At 42.2% G+C, this 26,123-nt stretch overlaps 1 protein-coding gene across 8 annotated transcripts in view; it reads left to right on the forward strand.

Moving 5' to 3' along the window:
• Positions 1–26,123, forward strand: part of LOC117827656 (triple functional domain protein) — an 88,802-nt gene that overhangs the window by 56,237 nt on the left and 6,442 nt on the right. For 2 of the 8 annotated variants that reach the window (XM_034704288.1, XM_034704294.1), the window contains 43 exons: positions 17–139; positions 1,352–1,543; positions 2,393–2,562; positions 5,219–5,393; positions 5,496–5,691; positions 6,408–6,574; positions 6,724–6,843; positions 6,966–7,157; positions 7,560–7,709; positions 7,792–7,906; positions 8,535–8,650; positions 8,801–8,923; positions 9,031–9,225; positions 9,323–9,438; positions 10,265–10,331; positions 10,485–10,594; positions 10,887–10,956; positions 11,211–11,300; positions 11,387–11,479; positions 11,568–11,679; positions 11,826–12,016; positions 12,307–12,408; positions 13,574–13,603; positions 15,236–15,378; positions 15,498–15,597; positions 15,722–15,971; positions 16,092–16,199; positions 16,542–16,735; positions 16,846–17,016; positions 19,658–19,753; positions 20,862–21,010; positions 21,119–21,185; positions 21,324–21,427; positions 21,512–21,581; positions 21,682–21,771; positions 21,881–21,973; positions 22,139–22,189; positions 22,274–22,351; positions 22,517–22,708; positions 23,472–23,652; positions 23,787–24,047; positions 24,185–24,651; positions 25,498–25,745. In XM_034704288.1, the coding sequence (XP_034560179.1) occupies positions 17–139; positions 1,352–1,543; positions 2,393–2,562; positions 5,219–5,393; positions 5,496–5,691; positions 6,408–6,574; positions 6,724–6,843; positions 6,966–7,157; positions 7,560–7,709; positions 7,792–7,906; positions 8,535–8,650; positions 8,801–8,923; positions 9,031–9,225; positions 9,323–9,438; positions 10,265–10,331; positions 10,485–10,594; positions 10,887–10,956; positions 11,211–11,300; positions 11,387–11,479; positions 11,568–11,679; positions 11,826–12,016; positions 12,307–12,408; positions 13,574–13,603; positions 15,236–15,378; positions 15,498–15,597; positions 15,722–15,971; positions 16,092–16,199; positions 16,542–16,735; positions 16,846–17,016; positions 19,658–19,753; positions 20,862–21,010; positions 21,119–21,185; positions 21,324–21,427; positions 21,512–21,581; positions 21,682–21,771; positions 21,881–21,973; positions 22,139–22,189; positions 22,274–22,351; positions 22,517–22,708; positions 23,472–23,652; positions 23,787–24,047; positions 24,185–24,651; positions 25,498–25,745 (6,128 nt within the window). The remainder of the gene's footprint in view (positions 1–16; positions 140–1,351; positions 1,544–2,392; positions 2,563–5,218; positions 5,394–5,495; positions 5,692–6,407; positions 6,575–6,723; positions 6,844–6,965; positions 7,158–7,559; positions 7,710–7,791; positions 7,907–8,534; positions 8,651–8,800; positions 8,924–9,030; positions 9,226–9,322; positions 9,439–10,264; positions 10,332–10,484; positions 10,595–10,886; positions 10,957–11,210; positions 11,301–11,386; positions 11,480–11,567; positions 11,680–11,825; positions 12,017–12,306; positions 12,409–13,573; positions 13,604–15,235; positions 15,379–15,497; positions 15,598–15,721; positions 15,972–16,091; positions 16,200–16,541; positions 16,736–16,845; positions 17,017–19,657; positions 19,754–20,861; positions 21,011–21,118; positions 21,186–21,323; positions 21,428–21,511; positions 21,582–21,681; positions 21,772–21,880; positions 21,974–22,138; positions 22,190–22,273; positions 22,352–22,516; positions 22,709–23,471; positions 23,653–23,786; positions 24,048–24,184; positions 24,652–25,497; positions 25,746–26,123) is intronic. The other 6 variants (XM_034704289.1, XM_034704295.1, XM_034704290.1 and 3 more) reach the window with 5 other exon arrangements.

The raw sequence follows: 26,123 nt of genomic DNA on the forward strand, positions 1-26,123 counted from the left end.
TGGTCTCTGTGCACAGGTGCTGGACTGGATAGAGAACCACGGCGAGGCCTTCCTGAGCAAACACACAGGTGTTGGAAAGTCCCTTCATCGAGCTCGAGCTCTTCAGAAAAGACACGAAGACTTTGAGGAAGTGGCACAGGTCTGTTTCTGAATCTCTGTCTCTGCATGATCTGTGTGATGTTGAGTTTTCTCTTTTTATTTGTATTATTATTATTATTTTTAGCTTTTCTTTTAGAAATAATTTCAGAGCATCATCATCATCTTCCTCTTTTACATGTTGAATTGTTTCATGAACACTCCCTTACCTTGAAATCAGTAAATAGAGCAATTTTGCTGCTGTATCCATTTTGGGTCTGATATAACCAGTAGTTTATTTTACTAGTGTGAGCTAATAACAAACTTCAGTGAGACTCTTTGTTTAATTAGTGTCTCTTCTTCATTTGAGCTACTTTTTTCAAGCAACTTATCAAATGTAGCAGCAGCAGTAACTGATAAATCACGTAGTCTCACTTTAAGACTCACTGCAGCTGTTTCCACTAGATTTGCCTGAAAGTATCACCCAGCTCAGCCAATACGTTAATGGTTTTACATTGAATCTAAATTTTAGTGGTAATTCATATCCAAAAGCAGAACACTTTTGGACATGAGTACACTTACTCACCTAAATAAATGCACTTTAAGGTACTATTCCACACGTCAGAGGAACATATTGTACTCTAGTTGCATGTGTGTGTGACCGTTTCAGTTACTTGGAGGGTAAAGAAATAACTTTCTATGAGGAGCTTACATAATATAACCCATGGTTCCTGTGTGTGTGTGTGTGTGTGTGTGTGTGTGTGTGTGTGTGTGTGTGTGTGTGTGTGTGTGTGTGTGTGTGTGTGTGTGTGTGTGTGTGTGTGTGTGTGTGTGTGTGTGTGTGTGTGTGTGTGTGTGTGTGTGTTTATGCATACTTTGAGTACAGGCCCTTTACTTGCAGAAGATATTTTTTGTACTGCAGTATTCCTCCTTTTTAAAAAACTACAAAAAAGTGAAGAATAGCAGCTAACCTGAAAGTATTTATATTACCTTCCTGATATAATGTTTCCATTTTTGTCTGTAGCTTCTTTCTCTTCCTCTTTATTTCAGTTTCACCCACTCTCGATCTGTATTTCCTCTCACTAGTTATCTCTGAGTAGCTCTACTATCACTGGCTGAGATCAGTGTACATGTCGTCTGCATATCCTGTTTGTCAGTGTTTTTCTGTCTCTGTTCTTTTTCTCTCTGCATGTCTTAAGAATATGTTTTAGTTACATTAAATTGTCTTCCTGGACTAATCTATCTCTTTGTCTCTCCATTGCTGGCCTCACTGTAGAATACATACACCAATGCGGACAAGCTGCTGGAGGCTGCAGAGCAGCTGGCCCAGACAGGAGAGTGTGACCCAGAGGAGATCTACCAGGCCGCCCACCAGCTTGAAGACAGAATCCAAGACTTTGTTCGCCGCGTGGAGCAGCGCAAGGTCCTGCTGGACATGTCTGTCGCCTTCCACACGCACGTCAAAGAGGTAGGCAGCAGGGATGACGTAACTTTGAAGTGGATGGTGGGCTGTGTGTGTTTGTGTGGATGAGTTCACTGAGGGCTCTCTGAGCAAGAGGGACATAATTACCTGAGAAAATGTAACATGTTTGTATTTGGTGTCCAGAGGTCTCACTGATTTTTGTATTGTTGATGTTTTTTATTAAATATGAGGACATTCTCCGGTTCCCTCCTCATAAACAAAGATAGTTTACAAGAGAGTTAGTGGTAGGGATGAGTCTTTATTTTCTAATGTTGAATAGTCGTTCATTTACATAAAAAATAAAATTATTCATGTGACTATTTTCTCATCTTCCAAATATATTTATCTTATTATTATTACCAGCCTGGCTTTGATGCAGCATAATTAACACACTGTGACTGTACTAGCCCTTCCGAAAGCTGCTTGCTAACTTCCAACTAATAACAAAAGAAGAAGAGATCATTAATGCCAGGTGCCGGTAAAGCAGGTGTTGTTTGTGCACATTTCTGTTTTTAAATCCTGTGAGATTTGTAATGTCAGAAAGATTGCAGACTTGGTCAGTCGTCAACAAGTTCTATGAAGAACTTATGTTAAATTAAAAAAATTAACAAAATTGAGGTCAAGTGCAAATTTTGCTGGCTCAAACTAGCACAATATAAATCTACTACGACTAGGCCATCCCCAGTTTGAGGAGTCAGATGATACATTTGGAGTAGTTGGTAACATTTGATCTGTCCTTGTTGAGTAAGTTGTGTTTTAAGAGCAAACTTTTACTCAAGTCTCAGTGTGTATGAAAGCTGGAAAAAAAGTAGGCTGTGAATAATTTGCCTTGTCACACTCATTAATGTCCTGTAGCTGTGGACATGGCTGGAGGAACTCCAGAAGGAGCTGCTGGACGATGTTTATGCAGAGTCGGTGGATGCCGTCCAGGATCTGATCAAACGCTTTGGACAGCAGCAGCAGACGACGCTGCAGGTCACAGTCAACGTCATCAAGGAGGGAGAGGATCTCATCCAGCAGCTCAGGTGAGGATCCATGATGAAGATGCATCTGATACACTAAGATAATCTGTTAAAAGCTAATGAGGAGTTATTAAATACAGCATTCGCTGAAGCTCCTGTGGTCAGTGCATGGTGCAGTGGTACTGATCAGCTGTTATTGTGCTGCTAGCTTGTGCTATCTTAAATCGAATGTGTTCTTTTATCTCAGCGACAACTTTGTCTTCATCTTAAACTGTAACAAAAACTCACTAAAGCCAATATATTGAGCTGTGTCATCCTTTAACCTTCTTTAAATCCTAGTTAGTAAAGCGAATATAGCAGGAACTAAGGAGACTAGTTTACAGAGCACATTCTATAGTCAACAAACGGTGCTGTCATCCTCTGAGCTCATTAGAACAAAGCTAAAGGAAAACAAAGCAAAGCATTTTTAGGTCCACTTACGATAATGGACCTATTCTGTTCTCGTTCTCAGTCCAGCTTGGCAGAGTAATATACTCATGGGTGTATATTTTTATAAATATGTAAATGGGTCCAATGCAAACTCACGTTGTGTCATTTAAAAAAACATACATAAACTATAATAGACCGCAGAGAGGACAGGAGGGCTGGAGAGGTGGATGCGGTTGACTGTCATTGTCCAACTCTATTTTTATGCAGAGGATGTTCCAGTCCCTCCTCTTCCTCCCTCTTCATCCTACCCCCTTTGTTCTCTCCCTACCTCTCTCCGTTTCTCTCGTTCTCTCCATCCCGCTCTCTCTGGTGTATTGGCTCAGAAGTGAATTCTTACATAATTCTGGTTTTAAAATGGAGTGTACAAGTGTGTGGCTGTCCACACCTTTCGCCTGTGTGTGTGTGTGTGTGTGTGTGTGTGTGTGTGTGTGTGTGTGTGTGTGTGTGTGTGTGTGTGTGTGTGTGTGTGTGTGTGTGTGTGTGTGTGTGTGTGTGTGTGTGTGTGTGTGGCTGTGGCTGTGGCTGTGTGTGTGAGGCTGTGTGTGTGAGGCTGTGTGTGAGGCTGTGTGCACACATGCGATCATAAATGTGTGTTTGACTGTAGGTTGTTCATCCGTCAAACTGTGGAAATCAGTGCTTCTTATAGACTTACTGAATGTCTGCATGGGTCAGATTGATAAATCAGGATCTACATGTAGCGCAGCTGGATTTTAACTAACATTTAGATATCAGACATTCTGGGTAATTCATATTAAGTATAATTGTTATATAGATCAATGTGTAACTTAAAGGACAAGTAACTAAAAGGATAAAACAAAACCACTGGATAGATTGAATAGATATTGTTGGAAAATGTGTTTCATTGGAAGTCATCTTCATCAACAAGAAGATTCCTTTGAGTTTGAGGGAAAATCACTGTGGTACAAAAACTAAACAGAATAGCAGCGATACATTTTGGTTGAAATGATGACTAAATTATTAGAAATATTGTAGAATTTCAATATTTCTTTAAATACCCGAAAAATATTATGAAGTTTAAGTGACCCCAGGATGAATACCCTCTATTTTATGATTGTAAAAATGTTGTTCGAACCACACAGTAATTCCAGTCTATGTGCCTTATTTAAGTCTTTTTTTTAAAAAAGAGACTAAATCATTACTTGTAATTACAATTTTTTGGAATATATTTCATATTCACAATTTAATGTCATTTTATGTTTGTCTAGCTATCCATCTATAAATCTATCAATCTATCTTTATGTATTTAGCACCAAATCACACCAAATGTTATCTGTGGACTCTTTCCAAACAGAGCAGGTCTAGACCGTACTTTATGCTAAATTGATAACAAAGATCCAACACAAAGACAGGATGAGATCCAGTCCCCTCTTACAGACAGGACTCAGTCTGATCTCATCTTAATCCACCATGAGCAGAGCACTTTGCAGCATTTAGAAAAAGTTACAGTGGCAAGGACAAACTTCCTTTAACAGGCAGAAACTTCAAGCAGAACCAGACACATGTTAGACACACATCTGCCTTGACTGATCCATCTATCTAACTAACTATCTGGGCCTTTAATCGTCCTGCTGTTGTTAATTGGTGCTGCTGATTGGAGTAAGTTGGCATCTGGGCATGTATGCTGGCTTTGATCCGACCTGGATGAGGAGCAACATATTTTCTGACCGTAGCTTTGTGTGGTTTTTCGTAGTTTTTTACTTTTTAAGGCAAGTCGAAGTATCTTTCTTCAGTAAACAAGTTGTAGGAGACTAGAGACATGCTTTTTGTTTGTTAGCTTTCTGTATTCTGAATGCATTCTCAGTTTGTTTTATTGTATATCGACATTCCTTTCATTTCTGGAATACATGAGAGTCAGCCTGTTTTGGAAAGTATGAGTCAGAAACATCACATCCTGCAGAAGTTGACACTAGAAATGTAGTTGAAATTTGAAGGTAATATCAACAAAGAACTGAAAAGTCTACAAAACTTAGTCTACAAACTGACATTTTAAAGGACTAAATGTATCTTTTTCAGGCATAACTTTCCACAGTTTTAATAAAAGCATGAGCTCCCTTGTTAAATTCTCTCACTTCTCAATATTCTTCTGCAGGCAACAATTTTAGGCTGGTTTGCCTGGCGTCGTGCCCGACTGTGTCTTTATAGCTGTTTTGTGAAAGTGTGTAGCGCTGCCTCTAACTGCTCATTGCTTAATTGTGTGTTTCTGTTCCAGGGACTCTGCCATCTCCAGCAACAAGACACCCCACAACAGCTCCATCAACCACATCGAGAGTGTCCTGCAGCAGCTGGACGAGGCCCAGGCCCAGATGGAGGAGCTCTTCCAGGAGAGGAAGATCAAACTGGAGCTCTTCCTGCAGCTCCGCATCTTCGAAAGGGACGCCATTGATGTGAGTCAGCTCGGCAGGAGATGGAGGCCAAATCAGTTCAGTTAGTGATTACTCAAGCTGTATTTGGTGTTTGAAAACTGTTTTCTTATCGTCTTTTTGTAGATCATCTCTGACCTGGAGTCTTGGAACGAGGAGCTGACGGGTCAGATGACTGATTTTGACACAGAGGATTTGACAGTGGCAGAGCAGAGGCTGCAGCATCATGCTGATAAGGCTCTGACCATGAACAACCTCACCTTCGATGTCATCCACCAGGGACAGGAGCTGCTGCAGTACGTCAATGAAGTCCAGGCCTCTGGTGAGTCTACTGTCCGTACAATGATGGATGTACACAACTCGTACCATCCACAGAATGAGGGCTCTTTGAAGAATACAACCAGGAAAATTCATACTCAGCTCCATTGTGTTCATCTTCCTTCCTTTAAGCAATTAAAAGGTCCTAAATAGTGTTTTGAACTTTACAAAAATGTAACTGTTCAGTATCTCCCCTGCTTTACTCCTTCTATAACAACACAATATATCTCAGATGCTCTGAAGTAGAAGTGAGGAGATGTTTGGCTGTCAACTGGCTGCCACATCAGACACCAGTCATCATTCAGCAGAGAGTTAAACCAGAACACAGCTCCTATTCACTGCTGCTGCACAGATTTCTGTGTTGACTACATTAGTTTAATATTGATACTGTGTAGGTGTCACGGGTCAGATTCGGTCAGCGTTTGTGATAAGAGGCTCCCACTCACGAACCATAATAACTCACCTGTGATCTCACATGCTAATAGGTGCTCTCTAAAGCTGCACAAAGAATTGTTACATCACGTCACGTGTACAGACATACAGATGATATTGAGAACGCGGTTATAGAAAGGCGACGGTTATTCTGTTCGAGACAAATATGAATGTGAGAATTATATAAGAAGTGTTGACAGGGAGGAAATGTTGAAGCTAACAACAAGTAGTTGCAGGGCAGAAGGATTGTCTATCCATAGTTGATCTTACTCTGTGTCTTGCCCCCAGGTGTGGAGCTGCTGTGTGACCGAGATGTCGACATGGCTACACGGGTTCAGGACCTGCTTGAATTTCTCCATGAGAAGCAGCAAGAACTGGACCTAGCAGCCGAGCAGCACCGCAGGCACCTGGAGCAGTGTGTGCAGCTGAGACACCTGCAGGCTGAAGTCAAACAGGTAGGGCACACAGCTACGTTCCTGCAAAAGGCGCCATCTGCAGGCCTGGATGCAGTTCTGCAACAAGAGTAAAAAATAACCTAAAGATAAGATGGAAATACAAACTGTTGGATTGGTAACGTTTGATCCGAACTTTCCTGTTTCCTCAGGTTCTGGGTTGGATTCGTAATGGTGAGTCAATGCTAAACGCTGGTCTAATAACGGCCAGTTCCCTGCAGGAAGCTGAACAACTGCAGAGAGAGCACGAACAGTTTCAACATGCCATTGAGGTGAGACAATGCTTATCCCATCAGATGTGTTTTCTATTCCAAGTCTTTCTCTGAAACGTCACTAAGTTCATGCAAAGTCTTTTGTTTTTTCTAAACTTTACACGTTCTCCATTTCTCTACAGAAAACTCACCAGAATGCCCTGCAGGTTCAGCAGAAGGCAGAGGCTCTGCTCCAGGCAAACCACTACGACATGGACCTGATCAGAGACTGTGCGGAGAGCGTGGCCTCACACTGGCAGCAGCTCATGCTGAAAATGGAGGACAGACTCAAGCTGGTCAATGCCTCTGTGGCCTTTTACAAGACCTCTGAACAGGTAAGACACAGTGCAGCTGTGGCTCAGTGGTAGAGTTGATCATCTCTCAGTCAGGAGGCTGGCGATTTGATCTCAGCTCCAGCATTTACCTGCCTAAGTCTCCATGGGCAAGATACTGAACCCCAAATTGCTTCCGTTGACAGTCAGTGAATATCAATGAGTATGAATGAGATACGCTCTAGCATCCTCTGCTATCAGTGTATAAATGTGGTGGGAATGGGTGATGAATGCCTTGTTATTGGTCAGAAAGACTGGAAAAGTACTTTATAAGTATAAGTCCATTTACCAGTGAGGAGCATATCATATCATTTGATTATTTCTTTGTCCCTAAAATTCTACTAAACAAACAATTCAGTCCCCCCCCCCCCCGAGACAACATACCAAGTGTGTTTGTCCCACCAGGTCTGCAGTGTCCTGGAGAGCCTGGAGCAGGAGTATAAGAGGGAGGAGGACTGGTGCGGAGGAGCTGACAAACTTGGACCAAACTGTGAAACTGAACATGTTAGCCCCATGATCAGTAAACATCTGGAGCAGAAGGAGGCCTTCCTCAAGGTGAGATACAACAAAATCAAACCAAACCCTGGACTTATCAAGTGTCATCTCTGATCTCAGTGTGTTTCAATATTTCCCACAGGCGTGCACTTTGGCCAGGAGAAACGCAGACGTCTTCCTCAAGTACATGCACAGGAACAGTGTGAACATGCCTGGGATGCTTAGCCACGTCAAAGCACCAGAACAGCAGGTTAAAAGTGAGTGTCAGGAAGTTTACGCTGTGACACCGTGATACAGCTATGGGTTTTCAGTTGAAAACAATACCTCAAAATAAAGAGCTTAAAATAAATGTTGCACATAGTTGGAAAAGTCAGCTAAAGGTAGCATAATATCAATCAATCAATCAGACTTTATTTATCAAACACTTTTCATACAATGACATTGTAACACAAAGTGCTGTAAATAAACAAAAAAAACCCAACATAAAATAGAATAAAATAATACAAATAACATATATGTAAAAATAAAAAGACCCCCCCCTATCCTAATACCAACCGGGTTTGTTTTGCAGCTGGTTGCTGTTGTTCGGGATCATCATTAACAAGCCTTGTCCATACAGGGATCATATTCTGTGTTAGCAGAACATTTAGTTAAACTTTCACAAACACAAGATGTGTTGTAATTTATGAAATGTGCTACTTTTGATTATTTTTTAAAGATCAGAAAACAGCATAAAGAATCTGGGCAGGACGCACTCCTGTGTGTAGTAAAATAGGAGAGGTGCAAGTGTCAGCTGTGTAGTCTTTGTCTTGATCTGATTAAATGATTTCTTGTGTGTTTGGGTGTTTAATGCCCTCATTGTGAATACCTTCTGTGTTTTTAAAGATATCCTCAATGAGCTGCTACAGAGAGAGAATCGCGTTCTCCACTTTTGGACCATGAGGAAACGACGGCTGGACCAGTGTCAGCAGTATGTGGTGTTTGAGCGCAGTGCCAAACAGGTACATGAAACACACACACACACACACACATGCACACGCACACGCACACACACACACACACACACACACACACACACACACACACACACACACTGGTCCCTCTGCTCATGTGATCCAGCTATACATGTCTCCATGTTTGTGTGTTCTCAGGCTCTAGAGTGGATTCATGACACAGGAGAGTTTTACCTGTCCACACACACCTCCACGGGCTCCAGCATCCATCACACACAAGAACTGTTGAAGGAGCATGAGGACTTCCACATCACAGCCAGGGTTGGTCTCACACACACACACACTTTGCACACACAAATAAACGTGTCACTTCAGTGTTTGTAATGTGTGTGTGCACATATAACGCTCTCTTTCCCACTCTCCCACAGCAAACTAAGGAGCGTGTGAAGCTGCTGATCCAGCTGGCTGATGGCTTCTGTGAGAAAGGCCACAGTCATGCTGGGGAGATCAAAAAATGGGTGACTGCGGTTGATAAACGCTACAGAGACTTCTCCCTGCGCATGGACAAGTACCGCTGCAGCCTGGAGAAAGCCCTGGGCATCTCCTCGGACTCTAACAAGGCGGTAAGCGTTGTGTGGAAAATCAGCCAATTTACATCCTTACTTTCTCTTTCTTTACCTTTATTTCAACTAATCTTTTTGTGCTCTCTGTCTTTGGTAGAGTAAAGATCTCCAGTTGGACATTATCCCAGCCACAGCTCCAGGCTCAGAGGTCAAGCTGCGTGATGCTGCTCATGAGCTCAACGAGGAAAAACGCAAGTCAGCGCGCAGAAAAGAGTATGTCACCACTTTCTGTTTTAAGTTATACTGATAACTATAAAAACAGTGTTTACACGAGGTTTTATTTGTAAGGAACAGCTGTTCAGAAAGCTAAACCGTTCTTTAATTGCTAGTCAACATAATTTATCAGGGTTTAAAAGCACTCTGGGTTCTGCCGAACTAAACTGTTTAGACTTTGGCCGGAGTAGCTCAGAGCGATACGTGCTACGCCTACAAACTGAACAAATAGTAACCTGTCAGCACTTTCACTGCATTTTTTTCCCCTGTTGGAAATATCTTTTATTGTCCCACAGGAGGGGTAATAACATTATCGGCTCTGTGCCTGAAGTGCAGAACAGAGTAGCTTAATGGTTATTCAGATGGTATATGATGGGAAGGTCACAGGTCTAGTTATTAAACCCATTAGTGTCCTTATCATCAGTGCACCTAACTTGCTCAATACTTGTAAGTGATCCTGAGGAAGGCAGAGGAGAAGGCAGTGACTTCAGTGTAGATGTGCATACATTTACATCAGCCTCTTATTTGCTACACCAGTACTCCATGTGTAACAGTCAAGAACCAAAAAAAAGCGGACAAAGAAAGTTCATGTCATACACATAAAGGAGGCTGCATCATTCTGAAGGAGCAGCAGTTATCATACGCAGGGTTTGAGCTCAGAAGCATGTTTTTATGTCCTGTGATTATCTCTTTATTCATTAGAGTAAGTGGATTCAACAGAAAGGCTGAAACTATTATCTTTGCACTTAATCATTCTGTAGATGATGACAATTGCTAATTTTGTGCTTGTGTGTGTGCTTGTGTGTGTCTCTCTGTGTGAGTCTAGGTTCATCATGGCAGAGCTGATTCAGACAGAAAAAGCCTACGTGCGAGACCTGCGGGAGTGCATGGATGTAAGTCCAACTTTCCAACCCACCAGTGTTAACCTGTTCCCTGCCACAGTCGTGCAGCAACTTTTCGGAGCTAATCTGCAAATGTTTCAGAGCTTTTGCTTCTCAGTGTGAGTGGATTCTTTTCTTTTTATGTCATCTTTTCTTTGTTTGCAGACCTACCTGTGGGAGATGACCAGCGGGGTGGAGGAGATTCCTCCAGGAATCATCAACAAGGAGCACATCATCTTTGGAAACATGCAGGACCTTTATGAATTCCACCATAAGTAAGAAACAATCCTTTAGTACTTCCACCTCTTTGTAATTTATTCAAAGTGGTATTTAAACTACTCTAGTTTTCAGTCATGGTTGTGGTCAAAGCCACCTGATGCAGGTCAGATGGAGACTTAGCTGTTATTGAAATGGAGGCCTTTTGTCTGCTTTAAGTAATATTCTTCTGCTGCTATGGTATTATGATTTTAGGCTCTTTTTTCATAATGGAGTATGAATTTCATTTAATAAAGCTTTTGTGCTTTTGCTGGAGTTAACATCTCAATTCTCCCTACTTTGTTTTGTCAGCATCTTTCTCAAAGAGTTGGAGAAATATGAGCAGCTACCAGAGGATGTGGGTCATTGCTTTGTCACATGGGTATGTATCACTCATCCAGCAGCTTTGGCTGAGTCTCCAGCCTCCTATTCAATCAACATTTCTCATTTCATGAATTGTTAAGATGGTTATTAGACACTTGGGTGATTTAACATTTGGCAACAATATCTTACCTATTAATTTTGGTCATGACTGCTCGCCTGTCGACTCTGGAATCAGGCTGAATCTCAATCATTGTCAGCTTAAATCATCTTTTATAATCACACCCATTGTAAAAACTCTTTCTCTTCATCCAGGCTGATAAGTTCCAGATGTACGTGAACTACTGTAAGAACAAACCTGACTCAACCCAGCTCATCCTAGAGCATGCTGGGAACTACTTTGATGTGAGTATTTCTCCATGGCAGGTAATATGAAATTGTTTGGTCCTTTTCAGTAACATCTGACCACATCCCTGTTCTTCTCTTTGTAGGAAATTCAACAAAGGCACCGGCTGGCCAACTCTATTTCTTCCTATCTGATCAAACCTGTGCAGAGAATAACCAAGTATCAGCTCCTGCTGAAGGTACCCCTCCACACTTAATCTCACTGCTGTGAAGGCCATCTCTCTCCTTTCTTGCTGTCATTGTTTGTGTGTGTGTTTGTGTGTGTAGGAGCTGCTGACGTGTTGTGAAGAAGGTAAGGGTGAGATCAAAGATGGCCTGGAGGTGATGCTCAGTGTTCCTAAGAGAGCCAACGATGCCATGCACCTCTCAATGCTGGAAGGTGATGACTATACTGCATGTTTTTATGTTTTGATTATTCACCATTCAATTCTGTTCAAGCAGCTAGAATCACGACTCTCCATTAATTTGATAAAATGGGAGTACTTTGTGTTTCTAATCCTCACACTCATTTTCCTTTTTATCTAGGTTTTGATGAAAATATCGAGTCCCAGGGTGAGCTCATTCTTCAGGAGTCGTTCCAGGTCTGGGATCCTAAGACTCTGATCCGAAAGGGTCGAGAGCGCCACCTCTTCCTCTTTGAGATGTCTCTTGTCTTCAGCAAAGAGGTCAAGGACTCAAACGGCAGAAGCAAATACATCTACAAGAGCAAGCTCTTTGTGAGTGGAATAATTTGAAAAGTGTCTAAGGAGAAGTATTTATAAGAGAGGATGAAGAAAGATCTATTTATGGAGCCAATCAGACTTTCAAGTTACCCAAAACTTCATCAGCGACTCATATCAGCTACTTAAATCAAGATTTGAGACGTTTAATTGTCAGCTGCTTTAATAATCACGATCCTAGGCAGTCAGTGTATTTTAAGAAGCCGTTGTACTTGTCCAAGCAATTACTCTGGACTCTTGTGACAATCCTGATGACATCTTCTCATCTTACTCTTCTGCCCTCCTAGACGTCAGAGCTGGGGGTGACGGAGCATGTAGAAGGAGACCCCTGTAAGTTCGCCCTATGGATGGGACGCACACCTACTTCCGACAACAAGATTGTGCTTAAGGTAAAATACACTTTATTGCTTGTATGTCCTCTCAAATCTGATTTGGGTTTGACCGATTATAGATTTTCGAAGGCAGAGTCTTGAATTTACAGAGGAGGAAAAGTTGTGAAACACTAAATGTTGAGTTATTTGACATCACAGGTTTAAATGAGACACTGTATTTTAATGAAGTGTGTATTTGCGTGTTGAATGTCACATGGATTAACATCTGATTGGTGAAGAAGGCTAATGTGTGGGAAAATCTCTACATAGGTCTAACCCAGTTTTCTAGTTCCTCTTGTTATATTGAGCCGCCCTCTCCTACATCCCTCTTTCACTACTATCTCTCTGATCTATTGTTTGATCGCATGAGCAGCTTCAAGGTGTCCAAAAATCTTCCTGTAGTCACAAACAGCTCTCCTTTCTCCTTGAGTCCTTTCTTCTGTCTCTCTGTCTTGTTTGGCTCTCTCCTCCAGCCTCTGTTTCTGCTTTGTTCCATCTGTTAACAAACACAGGCACATTTGTATATCTGGGGCTGTGTTTTTTTTTTGTGGATGTTTGTATCTCTAATTCTCTCTGTGGGCTGACATGCTTCCACCAACGCTGCTGACACTGAATCAACCCCTTAACGCCCACAATCTCCGGTACTGGCTGTGTGCCACTTTACTGAAGTGACGAGTAGCCATCTTTTCTGACAGGAAAACAAACTTTTTATTGGTTCGAACGCTGTTGTAGAAGAAAGATATGACAACGGTTTATGTAGTTCTCCGAGTGCATTTGTCTGGGCTCCGTTTTTCAAACACCCTTTGTTTTCTGTCTGGTGGAAACTGTCACAGATGGATTCATATTTGGGTCAGCAGTTGGAACAGCATGAATCCTAACACGCATTACGATTCTATAACACATGTTGACTAGCAAACTAACCACTGAGGAGCAGTCATGTGGTGTGTGTACTGTTAATGAAGTGTGTCTCATTACTAACTACACATGTTCTCTCATTCACACGCATACACGCTCCCCACACATGTACCATCCATTGTAATACACTTTATATTCAGTAGGCCTACAGACAGCTGTTCAGGCAGAGTGTCAGTATTGTTCGTTTCTATCATGTTTAAAAACTGTCATGTACATCTATCTCAAACCAAACCAGTGAAATTCTCTATCTTATATTTCAAATTCAAAGCTAAGTCAGGGATCCAAACACGGAGCGATGGTGAGTACAAACTATCCTGCAACACAGCCCTCAGCCACTTCACACAAGTCTGAGAAATACACTCCTAGCACATCTTATCCTCTCTTTTCATCTTCAACACTATCTTAAAGCAAAAGCACTACATGTGTTCCAAATCTGAAACACAATTTCACCCAGCGCCAAAGCCGGGGAGCCGAAAGATTAAAGTGTGAACTTTTCCTGGGCAGTGATTCCTAATGAGCTGTTCCAACAGCTGCATAGACATCAGTGGAAAACTGTGTTTCATAATTTGAGTAGTTTAAAAAGTGTTGGATGTAACACCTGAACACTTAGTGATGAGAGTTACAGTGGTGGAAATTGATTAGAAAGAGAGATCTGAACAGATTAGCCAGCAAGTGTGGATAAATTGAACTAGTTGATACTGTATAAGTAATAAATGAGTTGTACCAATAGTTAGCTAAAAGTAACAGATAAAGCTAAAGCAGCTTAATGAACAATGTGTAATGAGTTAAAACTCATAATAGATATCCAGAAGCAAAACAGTTTGTAAGTCAGCTAAAGGTAACTTTAAAAAATGGAAATAGTCACTTTAAGAGCGGGGATCTGACACTTTTCAGCCAGTGACCCCCAAAATAGCTGTGCCAGAGACCGACGACCCCTTACTGTCCCTGGAGGTGGTTAAATGTTCCTCACTGCTGTGGGAATACGCTGATCAGCAAATCTAAAAACAGAGAAAATAGAACAAAAAAAAGAAGGCCCGAAATTCTTCATTTAGCTGGTTGGTAGAAAATTAGACTATGTGCACATGTTGCTGTGTTTCCTCTGCTGCTGTAATCAATTTTAATTTGCATGTTTGTAAATAAAGGCATTAAAGGACAATAAAAAGGTTTTAAGTAGAAGAAGACTCACATCAGAGAAAATTGCACAGGATAGATTAAGAACATTAAAATAACAAATTAAAAAAAGAATGAAACAATAAATAATCAAATAGCATTACAAATTATTTATTATTTAAATAAATAAATAAATAAATAGATTGATTAAATAAATAGATAAATCAATAAATGTAATCACCATTTTCGTTTATTTTTTCAAAATTTTGGATTGGGAACCACCGAGTTAAGATATGTAATGCTTAAGTCTCTGAAAATGGCCAAATTAGTTAAAATATTCAATGCTAGTTTAAAGAAGACAATAGATGCATCAAATGAATAGTTAAAAGGAATGAATAAAAAAATGTATAGAGTAAATTAACTCACAAATGCTACAGCTTGTGTCAGAATGTCAAGCCTGTGCTGCAAGTGTTAGAAGTAAAAATGCAAACTTGCCAAACTAAATCAAACACCAACAGGTCATACAAACTATGAAACATTAATAATGTGTCATACAGTATCAAATGAACATATTTGGAGCTTCATGTAGCAGGGCTGAGGGGCTGCAGCTGATTAACCACTGTTAGAAAACACTGTTCTACCGACACTGGGCTCATGTCAAATTAAATCCAACAAAAAAAGGCTTCAGTTGAGAAGAGATGATAAGAAGTGAACTCAGACTTTTGTGAAACACACAGTGTGAAACAAGAATTTCAAATAAAGTCAATTTCCAGACAACATTTGACTTCTTGAACCTTCTTCCATTATTCATCAACAACAGGCATCAAGCATAGAGAACAAGCAGGACTGGATCAAGCACATCAGGGAGGTGATTCAGGAGCGCACCATTCACCTGAGAGGAGCACTGAAGGAGCCCATTCATATTCCCAAAGCAACTACAGCCAAGCACCACAAGGGGCGAAGGTAAGTGACAGCTACTGATGTGAGACATCCCAGGGGAGCTGAGGGGGATGAGATGAGATGGTATCAAATCAACTTCACACAAATTTCCATTCTTAATTGATCATGTGTGTTTTTGTCAGGGATGGAGAGGACCTGGACAGTCAGGGTGAAGGCAGCAGCCAGCCAGACACCATCTCTCTGGCCTCCAGGACTTCACAGAACACTCTGGACAGCGACAAGGTCAGCCAACACACACACACACACACACACACACACAGAGTTTTAATCTCCTCACCGTACATTTACTAAAGCTAGAAGAATACTTGAAGTGTTCCGATCACATTAAATCTCTTCTCTTTCTCAGCTCTCTGGTGGCTGTGAGCTGACCGTAGTGATCCACGACTTCATGGCCAGCAACAGCAACGAGCTGACGGTCCGCCGTGGTCAGACGGTCGAGGTTCTGGAGCGCTGCCACGAAAGGCCAGACTGGTGCCTGGTCCGGACCACGGACCGCTCCCCTGCCATGGAGGGCCTTGTGCCCTGCGCCATGCTCTGCATTGCCCACTCCAGGTCATCTATGGAGATGGAGGGTATCTTCAACCACAAAGGTACGTGTACGTGTCACTGGTCAGCTCAAGGATTTTCTGCACCTGTGTTAAAAGAATATTTTGATCTTTTGGTAGGACTGCATCATAAAGGAAAGTTGTAACCTTCAAATCCTTTCCTCTTCACAGACACTCTGTCAGTGTGCAGCAATGACTCAATCATGCCGGGGTCGTCTGCTACACTTCAGCCCGGTCATGGCCTCAGCTCCCATGCCTCCCCAGGGCCCAAACGACCAGGTATAGACACCTATATCATACCCTCTGTTGTATGTACTCTCTAATATCCCATTGAAACTGAAGATAGCAAGTTACATGGGAATGGTGTCAAAATAACTTTGAAGTCAGACAGAACGTGTTTTTCAGGATGGCGTTGTAGTTTTGTTTTAACATCAAATATCACCTTTAGGCACAAAGAATTTACGTACTGTTCTTTTCTGTATTTTAAAAAGAAAACCAGCCGTTGTGCTTTACAAATAAAACTCAGAAGTGAAAGGTGAACAGAAGTTCACTTTCCTCTGTTATTTTATTTTATGCTTTGAATAAATCCTCTGACCTTGGTGTGTTTGGTTTGTTTTCAAGGTAACACCCTGCGGAAGTGGCTCACTAGCCCAGTGCGTCGGCTCAGCAGCGGCAAGGCGGACGGCCATGTGAAGAAACTGGCCCACAAACACAAGAAGAGCCGCGACATAAGGAAGAGCGGGGAGATGACGATGGGGTCCCAGAAAGACTCAGACGACAGCGCTGCCACCCCTCAGGATGAGACTGTTGAGGAGGTGGGCAGCTTCACATCACCCCGCATTCTCAAAGATGTGACCTCTCTATTTTGCATTTCTGTCACATACTTTGATGTAATCTCAACCTTTTCCACCCATGTGTGTCACAGAGGGTTCGTAATGAGGGCTTGTCCAGCGGCACATTGTCCAAGTCCAGTTCTTCAGGGATGCAGAGCTGCGGAGAGGAGGAGGGAGAAGAGGGTGCTGACTCAGTGCCTCTGCCTCCACCTATGGCAATCCAGCAGCACAGCCTGTTACAGCCAGACTCACAGGATGACAAGGTGAGGAGAGGGAGGAGGGAGCAGTGGGGACAACAGAGAGGGGTCAGAGAAAAGGGACAGTCAGGAGGACAGACAATGATGAGCAGGAGATGAGTCAGACGAGGGATGATGAGACATAGGGTGTGATTTGGAAGGGGAACTCAAACAGTTTTTTAGCTTTCACGGTGAACAGTTTTTGGTGCAGCAAAGCAGGTTCACAGTTCTTTTTTATTTAAATTAAAGACTTAGAAAAGACTTAAAACACATCCTTCTGTTTGGATTTTGCCAAGAAGAATCTATTTATGGTGATGAGAATGAACACTCAGAGGGAATTCATCTAAATAATGAGATTAGGCCAACAGAAAGAGAAGCAGCTCCAGCTTATGAAGTGAGTGAGTTCTGTCCAAGTTTGAGGAGATGTAAGGGTGTATTTCCATGAGACCATAAGTCATGTGATTTTGAGACTTAGGAAAGATCACAACTTTATCTTTAACTTTATAATATTGTGAAAGTTAAATGAACCATATTCAGTACAGTTATCTTCCTTCTCATCTCTGTTCTGCTTTTTAGTTCCTGTAGATTACTTTTTGATCATCTCAGACTCCCATTTCTCTCAAAAAGTGCATTTCTTGACATAGTTTAAATGACTCTTAAGTTTCTGTTACGCATAACATTTAATCTTGGCATGTTGCATCAAATCTTCTCCTCTGTTCTTAAACAGAATAGCGTTGACACATTTCAGGCAAACCAAGTCTCCACCTCGATTAAAGCGGAGGCTCCTCTGACACTAATTTCTGTTTCTCTTTTGTTTTGTTTCCTAATTGTATCGTTTACTGTTTGCCATGCTGTAGCATTACCTTGATTTATGTCCTGTCTTTGCTTTGTCTCAGTTTCCATACCTCTCCATCTGAAATGCCCCGTTCTTCCCCCTTCTGTCTTGTACCTCAGTCAATTCTTCAAACCTCTCTTTTTTCCCTCTCTTCAGCTTTAAACGCTACTTGCTAAAGGCCTCTTTAGTTTCTTTATCAATTCATAGGTTGAATAGATGTTAAGTTAGCAGCTTTAGACCTAAGTTTCTTCTTTTTAAACGACACTTTTCTTTGCACTCTACAAGTCACTCTTCTAACTTTTTTACTATCTCTAAACTCATAGTTAACCTTCCTGCATTTCCTAAGAGCTGAAATTTTCCCTTCATTTTTCTTAGTTTCACTTGTTTTGACCTGTGATTTCTACCCTGTCTACAACCCCACCACTGTTATGCAGAGTCTTACGGAATATCACTAAGGGCCCTACAGAAATGTAGAAAAAAAGGAGGATGCATGTAGCTCTTTTGTCTAAACGGAGGGAAATGTTAAGGTGCTCTCTGCCAGTGTGAGTGCAGATCAGATTTCTTTGTTAGTTCCAACATCTTCGTATCTTTGCCTTGAGCCTGTTGGAGCAACACAGGACTGCAGTGTGTTTTGTTTTCTGCATGTTTATCACTCAGAGAATGGGAAAAGGTTGGTTGCTACATGAAGTTAAAAAAGTGTCCACTCAAATCCAAAACTTAAAGTCTACTAGATCCTGTATCAGCTGAATAGGCAGCTCCCCTGGATTATCATCTAAATCTGAGCCCACATTGAGGTGAAAACTCAAAAGCCCCCTTGTTCCCATCCTCCTCCAACCCCTCCCTCACCCGTCCTGCTCGCTCGTCCTCATCTCCCTTTTACCCTCTGTGCGTTAACCTCATTAACCATGCGAGTAATTGGCATCTCTAAACGCTGGCGAGGCCAGAAGGGCACACAGCCTCACCCAGATTCCTAATTGGGGAAAGTCTTGAAGCACAGCACAGCAAGGGTGAGAGTCTCCTCAACTGTATATACATACATTCATCTACCTCTCTCCTTCTTGATCCGTTAGCATCCTTTTTTTATTTGAAAGGCTGTTCACCATCACCTCAGAGAGCGACAGACACATCTTCCATTCAGTTACTATCCCCCCAAACACACACGCCTTCATCTTCATCATCTTCTCTGACTACTTTTTCTCATATCTTCATTTAGTCACCACACTTTCAGCCTCAAGTTTTTCATTTCCATTTTAAGAATAAACTTCATATACTTTACCTTTTCATTTCCTTTCAAACTGAAGATCAAACACGTGCACTGGGGTTTTCTTCTGGAAGCGTCTTTTTGGATCTCGCTTCAAATGACAGCATTGGACATGAAACACTTTTCACTAAGTCATTACTCCCTCAAACTACTGCTATAAATATGAACCTCTAATATACTAATAAAGATATAAGCTTCATTAAAGTTGATTTAAGATTCATCTTAAAAATTGACATGACCTTCAACCATGAACTAATATTAAAATGCTACTGTTTTGCATTCCTTTACTTTCACACGTTCACACACAAGTTGTTTTAATGGTGTGGAAATGTCAATTTAAAATAGATAAAAGGAATATTTCTTGTCTATTTCAAAGATTAAAAAAATATTTTGTTGATACTCAATACAAAGATCTTCGTAAAACAAGTGATAACGTAAAGTTTGTATAATAGTGTAAGAAGAGTGTTATCACCACGTGCTACATAGCAAAAATACTTATTAGTTTGTATCCATTATCAGCTCCTAATGCCCTCTTTCCATCCCTCAACCCTCTGCTCTCCATTACTGTTCAGACCTCTTCACGTCTGTCGGTCCGTCCATCCAGTTCAGAGACGCCCAGTGCTGCTGAGTTGGTGAGCGCCATCGAGGAACTGGTCAAAAGCAAGATGGTAGGAGGAACAAACACACCAAACCTGATGTTTTGCTCTTTAATTTAAACTGAATTTATCTTACATGAACTTAGTGCTTTCAGTGCTTTTAAACCTTTACGTTTATACAGCTTTCTAAGTAAGGGATGATGTATGGTTACCAGGTCATTATGGGAAATAGAATCCCGACAGGGTGAGACAAGACCCTGAAACAAAGCTTATTACCGGGGTACTAACTTAAGACACAGACACGTTGGCAAAAAATAATTAATAGAAGGATTATTTTATTGATCTAAATGATTTATGTAAACAGTTTTTTGTTTTTTTTTATATTCCCAGTGATTCCATGGGAGTTAGCGCTCCATGGCGATGGATTCCTATCTGCCTGTTACAGTCTATCTAACATGAAACTGTCCTCATCCAGCTCTCCTTCTTCTCTGAGCTCTGCTGTTCACACACCTTTAAAAATAAACAAACGTCACAACTTTATACACTGCTGCTATCATCACCACCGCTCATGGTTTAAATTTATCTGTAGTGATCGGTACATCAAAGTAGCTCTCACCTGCTCCGCTACTAGTGCTGAACAGGATCCAATATGAAAATGTCTGTAGCCTGCCGATTTAGCATGCTAACTGAAACTAGCGTGTTAGCCACATTGATTTGATGCTAACGGAAGCTAACGGTTTTACCCTAACCATGCTCAATGATGTAAACAAGCAAAAGCAAAATGTGCCTGAACTTTTTTCAGCGGATTGATTTTACATGACGTGTGATCCGTTTGCCTCTGGCGTTGCTCAGGTTAGTGAAAGTTAATAACTGTAGTCAAGGGCTTTTGACCAATCAGAATCAAGCTTCATACACAGCTGGAAAATCAGTAAGAAAGCCGGGTAATAAAAGCTTTTAAATATTCAGTGTTCTCATCTTGGGGCTACCAAACACGTGAAGTACGGCATTAGCGATTGCCTGAAGATGCTCAAAACATACATAGGGACTCTGATTTACTGCAAAATTAAGCAACTTACTTGTAGTTTGTCCTCTTGCTACTCTTTTTAAACATACACATTTTCCGCCTCTTTGCGCTCTCTTTCACATACTTGAGTTGACACTCTGCTTCTCTGTGGTGCAGGCTTTGGAGGACAGACCAAGCTCACTGTCGGTAGAGCAAGGCGACAGCAGCTCTCCTTCCTTCAACCCTTCTGACAACTCCCTCCTCTCCTCCTCCTCCCCAATGGAAGAGTTGGACGAACGCCGGACCAGCGTTCTCAAGAAGAGACAGTATGACAGCTTCTAGTTGCTCCATCACAGAAACACACCTTGATTTTCTTTGTGTATTTTACTGTATCCATGAAATTTGAGTTCATGTGTCCTTCCTCTCTGCTGTAGCTTCATTCTGCTGGAGTTGGTGGAGACAGAGAGGGATTATGTTAGAGACCTGGGCCAGGTGGTGGAGGTGAGTCGATGTTTATCAGCTTGTCAGGTTTTATGATACCATACCTTCTGGAGGATCTGGAAATATGATATATGGGAATTAATTTGCTGAATTTCACAAACTCCCTGGTGCAAATGTGCGTTTATCTCTCAAACACAGGGCTACATGAGCCGAATGAAGGAAGAGGGCGTCCCTGATGACATGAAAGGAAAAGACAAAATTGTTTTTGGGAACATCCACCAGATCTACGACTGGCACAAAGAGTATGTGGAGAATAAAGAGTTCACCTGTTAAGACCTGATTGCACAGTTGCTTACTTTCTCCTCTGCTGTCTCTGTCTTCTTTAGTTTCTTTCTTGCAGAGTTGGAGAAGTGTTTGGAGGACCCTGACAGACTGGGACCGCTGTTTCTCAAACAGGTTTGTCAGCCGTGAATGCTGAACTTCTCCTCATTTGTTACATGTTTGTATACACTTCTCATTTGTTCAGGGTGTGATTGTATGTTCTTGTTGTATCTAGGAACGAAGACTCAACATGTACGTGGTCTACTGTCAAAACAAGCCAAAGTCAGAGCACATTGTCTCCGAGTATATTGACACGTACTTCGAGGTATGAAGCCATCATCTTTTTTTTAATTTCTCCCATAGACACATCAGAAACAGCAAACATCAGTTTAAGTGTCAGCATTATGTGTAAACTCTGACCTCACACTGTGTAGGACCAAAAGCAGCGGTTGGGACATAGGCTGCAGATCACAGACCTGCTCATCAAGCCTGTGCAGAGGATCATGAAGTACCAGCTGCTGCTTAAGGTAGGTCTACGTACAAGACAGCAGAGGGTGCTAGAGTTGTATCTGCTGCTTATGCTCCCTGTTGTCTAGTCTTCCCATTTCCACACCCAGCACAAACGCAAAAATCTACCACTTATAACCTACACTGAGCATTCTGAGTTGATTGTGTTTTTTCTCCTGTCTTAGGATTTCCTGAAACACTCTAAAAAGGCTGGTCTGGAGTCGATGGAGTTGGAGGTAGGATCATGATAAATTGCTTTTAGATTGCTTCAAACAGACAGAGCTCTTTATCACCCCTCTGCTCATGTCTGACTCTTACAGAAAGCAGTGGAGGTCATGTGCATCGTGCCAAAAAGATGTAACGACATGATGAATGTCGGCCGGCTTCAGGGATTTGAAGTAAGAAATCACACTGCATTATGAATACATACACTCATCAGCACAACACAATCTTCACAGCATGTTTCCTTATTATTAGGAGCTCTCTAACAGCATTCATATTTTCCCATCTCTCCCTTGCTATCTCTCTTTTCTCCTATATCTCACCTCCTTTCCCTCCCCCAGGGGAAGATTGTGGCTCAGGGCCGCCTTTTGTTGCAGGACACTTTCATGGTGTCTGACCCTGAGGGCAGCCTGCTCGGCAGGATGAAGGAGAGGAGAGTCTTTCTGTTTGAGCAGCTGGTCATCTTTAGCGAGCCCCTTGACAAGAAGAAAGGCTTCTCATTGCCCGGCTTCCTTTACAAGAACAGCATTAAGGTAACAGACGTGCCAAAAATGCAAAAGCAAGGATAGATGGTGAATAGCTATCATTTCAAGGGTCTTTAGCTCCCTCTGATGGAAAAACTGGAGAACTGTGAAACATGAAGACTGGTTGTAAGTCTAGTATAGTGTTTAAAAGATACTTTCACAATGAGATAAACAAAGTGTTTCAGTCGTGTTTTGTTGAACGATTTTACAATCTAATATTCTTTGTTTCCAACAAGCATTCTCATGCTGTGATTTTCCATCGTTGTTGGACCTTATTTTTTAAGGTGTCTAGTTTAAACATACTCTTGAAAAAGATGTAAAAAGTGGAGGTTGATAGAAATGTAGGGCAGCATGAGGCAAGGCACTGCAAGTCTGTTAGCCATTCTGACACTCCCCACTCTGAAAGCTAAAGCAACTGAAGTGAACTAGAGCACTTTTGAACCAGTGGGTAAAATTTCGCCAAGTTATATAACCTACTCTGCAACTGTCAACATGTTCACTGTTTACTGGAACAAAATAAGTAAGAGGTTTGGTTGGACCTTGAATTTTAAAACTTAGTATGAGCTTGAGGAGGCACACTTACTTTACCAGACCCTGTGGAGTTCTGATGTTCACACATGCAGCTAACTTTGAGGAATCATTAACATTTAAGTTTAGAACCTCAATAATAATGGAGAAAGTGAGAAAGTCTCAAACACAACAAAGAAAGCTCAGCTCTAAATCGGGGAAGTATGACGCAACATCTCCCTCCCTCTTGTTTCCGTTCACACAGGTGAGCTGTTTGGGTCTTGAGGAGAACATGGAAGGAGACCCCTGCAAGTTCATTCTCACTTCTCGGTCTACAAACAGCACTGTGGAGTCCTTCGTGCTTCACTCCTCACACCCAGGGGTCCGTGAGGTGTGGACCCTTCAGATAGCTCAGATACTCGAGAGCCAACGCAATTTCCTTAACGGTAGGGTCATTTATACACACACACACACACACACACACACACACACACACACACACACACACACACAGGATAACATATGAAGAATAAACCATTAGAAACATGGACGCCCTCATTTCTTTTGTACCTTATCACAGCTCTAACCTCACCAATAGAGTATCAGAGGAACCATGTGGGGGCGAGTGGCGGGCCATGCATGCCCGGCCTGGGTGCTCCGGTTGGAGGTAGCAGTGATTGCAGTGCGCCCCTTGGAGTGGGAGGTGGAAGCCCCCAGGGCAGTGCTGTCTCCTCAGGGCCCCAGGGCGGGTCTCGTCGTCCTTCCAGGATCCCCCAGCCTTCCCGTCTGCCCCAGCCCCTACGCCATCACCCTGACCCTGATGGCCCCAGCAAAATGTCAGGTATGGAGCATGTCTTTGTGGTGAAGTGACATAGGCTTTGGATGGCAACATAAAATGTGTGACTGAGGTGTGAGTTCTGAGCACTTATGATTTAGGTTCGTCCCCTTGTCCTGTCCCTCCTCCCTTACTGCCTCTAGGCGGTAGCCCGCAGGGCAAGCGTCCCTTCCAGACCCCAGAGGACCAAGCACAGGCCCTCACTTCTGCCAGCACTGTAGCCCCTATCCCCCGTGCCGCAGTTGGGCCCCTGCCCTCTACACCCAATTCCAAACCACGGCCAGGAGCTGTGTCCCCTATGGTGGCCCCCGTGGCCACACCTGCCTTTGGCAAGGACTGCCTTCCTCCTCCCCCTCCCAGTCCGGGCCAGAAGTCCGGATCTGGATTCTGGAGCTCCATGCCTGGCTCTCCAGCCAGCCGGCCTGGCTCATTCACCTTCCCAGGGGAGGCAGGAGAGACTCCAGTCCGTCAGAACTCAAACCAGATTCAGACTGGCTCTGGATCTGGGAGCCAGTCCCACAGACACTCCACGCACAGCAAGGAAGCCGATCGCATGAGTACGTGCTCATCGGCCAGTGAGCAGTCCATCCAGTCCACCCAGAGTAACGGGGTAAGACTACTACCTGCTGCCCAGTGTAGCACCGACTAACACCGAGGCAGAGGGAGGCCTGGTCTGTCCTGTCTGCCTGCTGTCTCCTGTTCTGCTGCAGCCAGCTCTACTAATCTGTCCCCTACTTTGCATCTCTGATGACCTTCACTGCTCTTCCACATCATCTTCTCTAGCTCTAGACTGTTTTTGAAGACAATCTCTAGCAAATGTTTCTACTTTCAATAAGATCTCAGATTCAAACCCCACTAGTGGACCACAATCAGCTCTTCAGTGATCCCTTTCAAGGCTGTCTCTACATTTCTGACAAAGCTTGTACTAACATTTGACTTCCTCTTTGCCGCCTTCACTTCCTGCTGTCTTCATGGTGTCTTACTGAAACGTACTTTCCTGCAACTAACCTCTAGCGTTTGTGGTGCGGCTGCAAACGTACTCGATATATAGAACCTCTCATTTAACTTCACGTTCCTGCTCATGTCTTTGCTTGGAGGTGTGGAGCAAAGACGAGTGAAAAGGAAATCTTCATCTCTTCCTGCCTCTCTCTATCTGGTTCTCTGTTGTCATTTTGTTTCCAAGGAGAAAGTAATGAACCACAGTTTTTAATATTTCTTGCACTTTAAACCTTTCTGAAGATTTGATCAACGGAGACAGTAATCAACTAAATATTTGTTTTCTGCTTTGAAATTTTCTCTCACTTTTCCTCACCAACAGAAGAGCTATAAACATTTTTTGATCATAATGAAAAATAAGTCAGTATCTGAAAGTGAAGTTTTATATCTCAGTACAACTAAATCATGTGCATTTGTTCTTATAATCTCCCTCTGTGTGTAATTTGTCCCTGTGATTCAGAGTGAAAGTAGCAGCAGCAGTAGCGTATCCACCATGTTGGTGACCCAGGACTACATGGCTGTGAAGGAGGATGAAATCAGCGTCGCTCAGGGCGAGGTGGTTCAGATCTTGGCCAGCAATCAGCAAAACATGTTCCTGGTGTTCAGGGCGGCCACCGAGCAGGGCCCCGCCGCCGAGGGCTGGATCCCCGGCTTTGTGCTAGGACACACCTCAGCCATCGTGGCAGATTGTCCTGAGGGAACCATCAAGTAAGAGCTCCAAGAATGATTAAGGGATTAATTATTTGTTTCTTTCTTTCCATTAAGCCTTGAAGATTTAGGATTATGATTATGATTATGATTATTATTATTATGTTGTTGTTGTTGTTGTTGTTGTTGTTATAATTGTTATTATAATCTAGATATTGTTATTACTTCTATTATTATTATAATCAGTTATAGCATTATATTACATTATTATTATTATTATTATTATTATTATTATATATTTTTTTATATATAAAAGCACAATCACAATTGTATTTAATTTAACTGTAAATATGAGATGTATCATTAGCCCATTAATTACCATTAGTTACACTGATTCCTTCTAAAAACAACTAAATTTATACTTTTTAATAACTGAAT

Source organism: Notolabrus celidotus, chromosome 16 (genome assembly GCF_009762535.1).
Source record: "Notolabrus celidotus isolate fNotCel1 chromosome 16, fNotCel1.pri, whole genome shotgun sequence".
Classification (NCBI taxonomy): domain Eukaryota; kingdom Metazoa; phylum Chordata; class Actinopteri; order Labriformes; family Labridae; genus Notolabrus; species Notolabrus celidotus.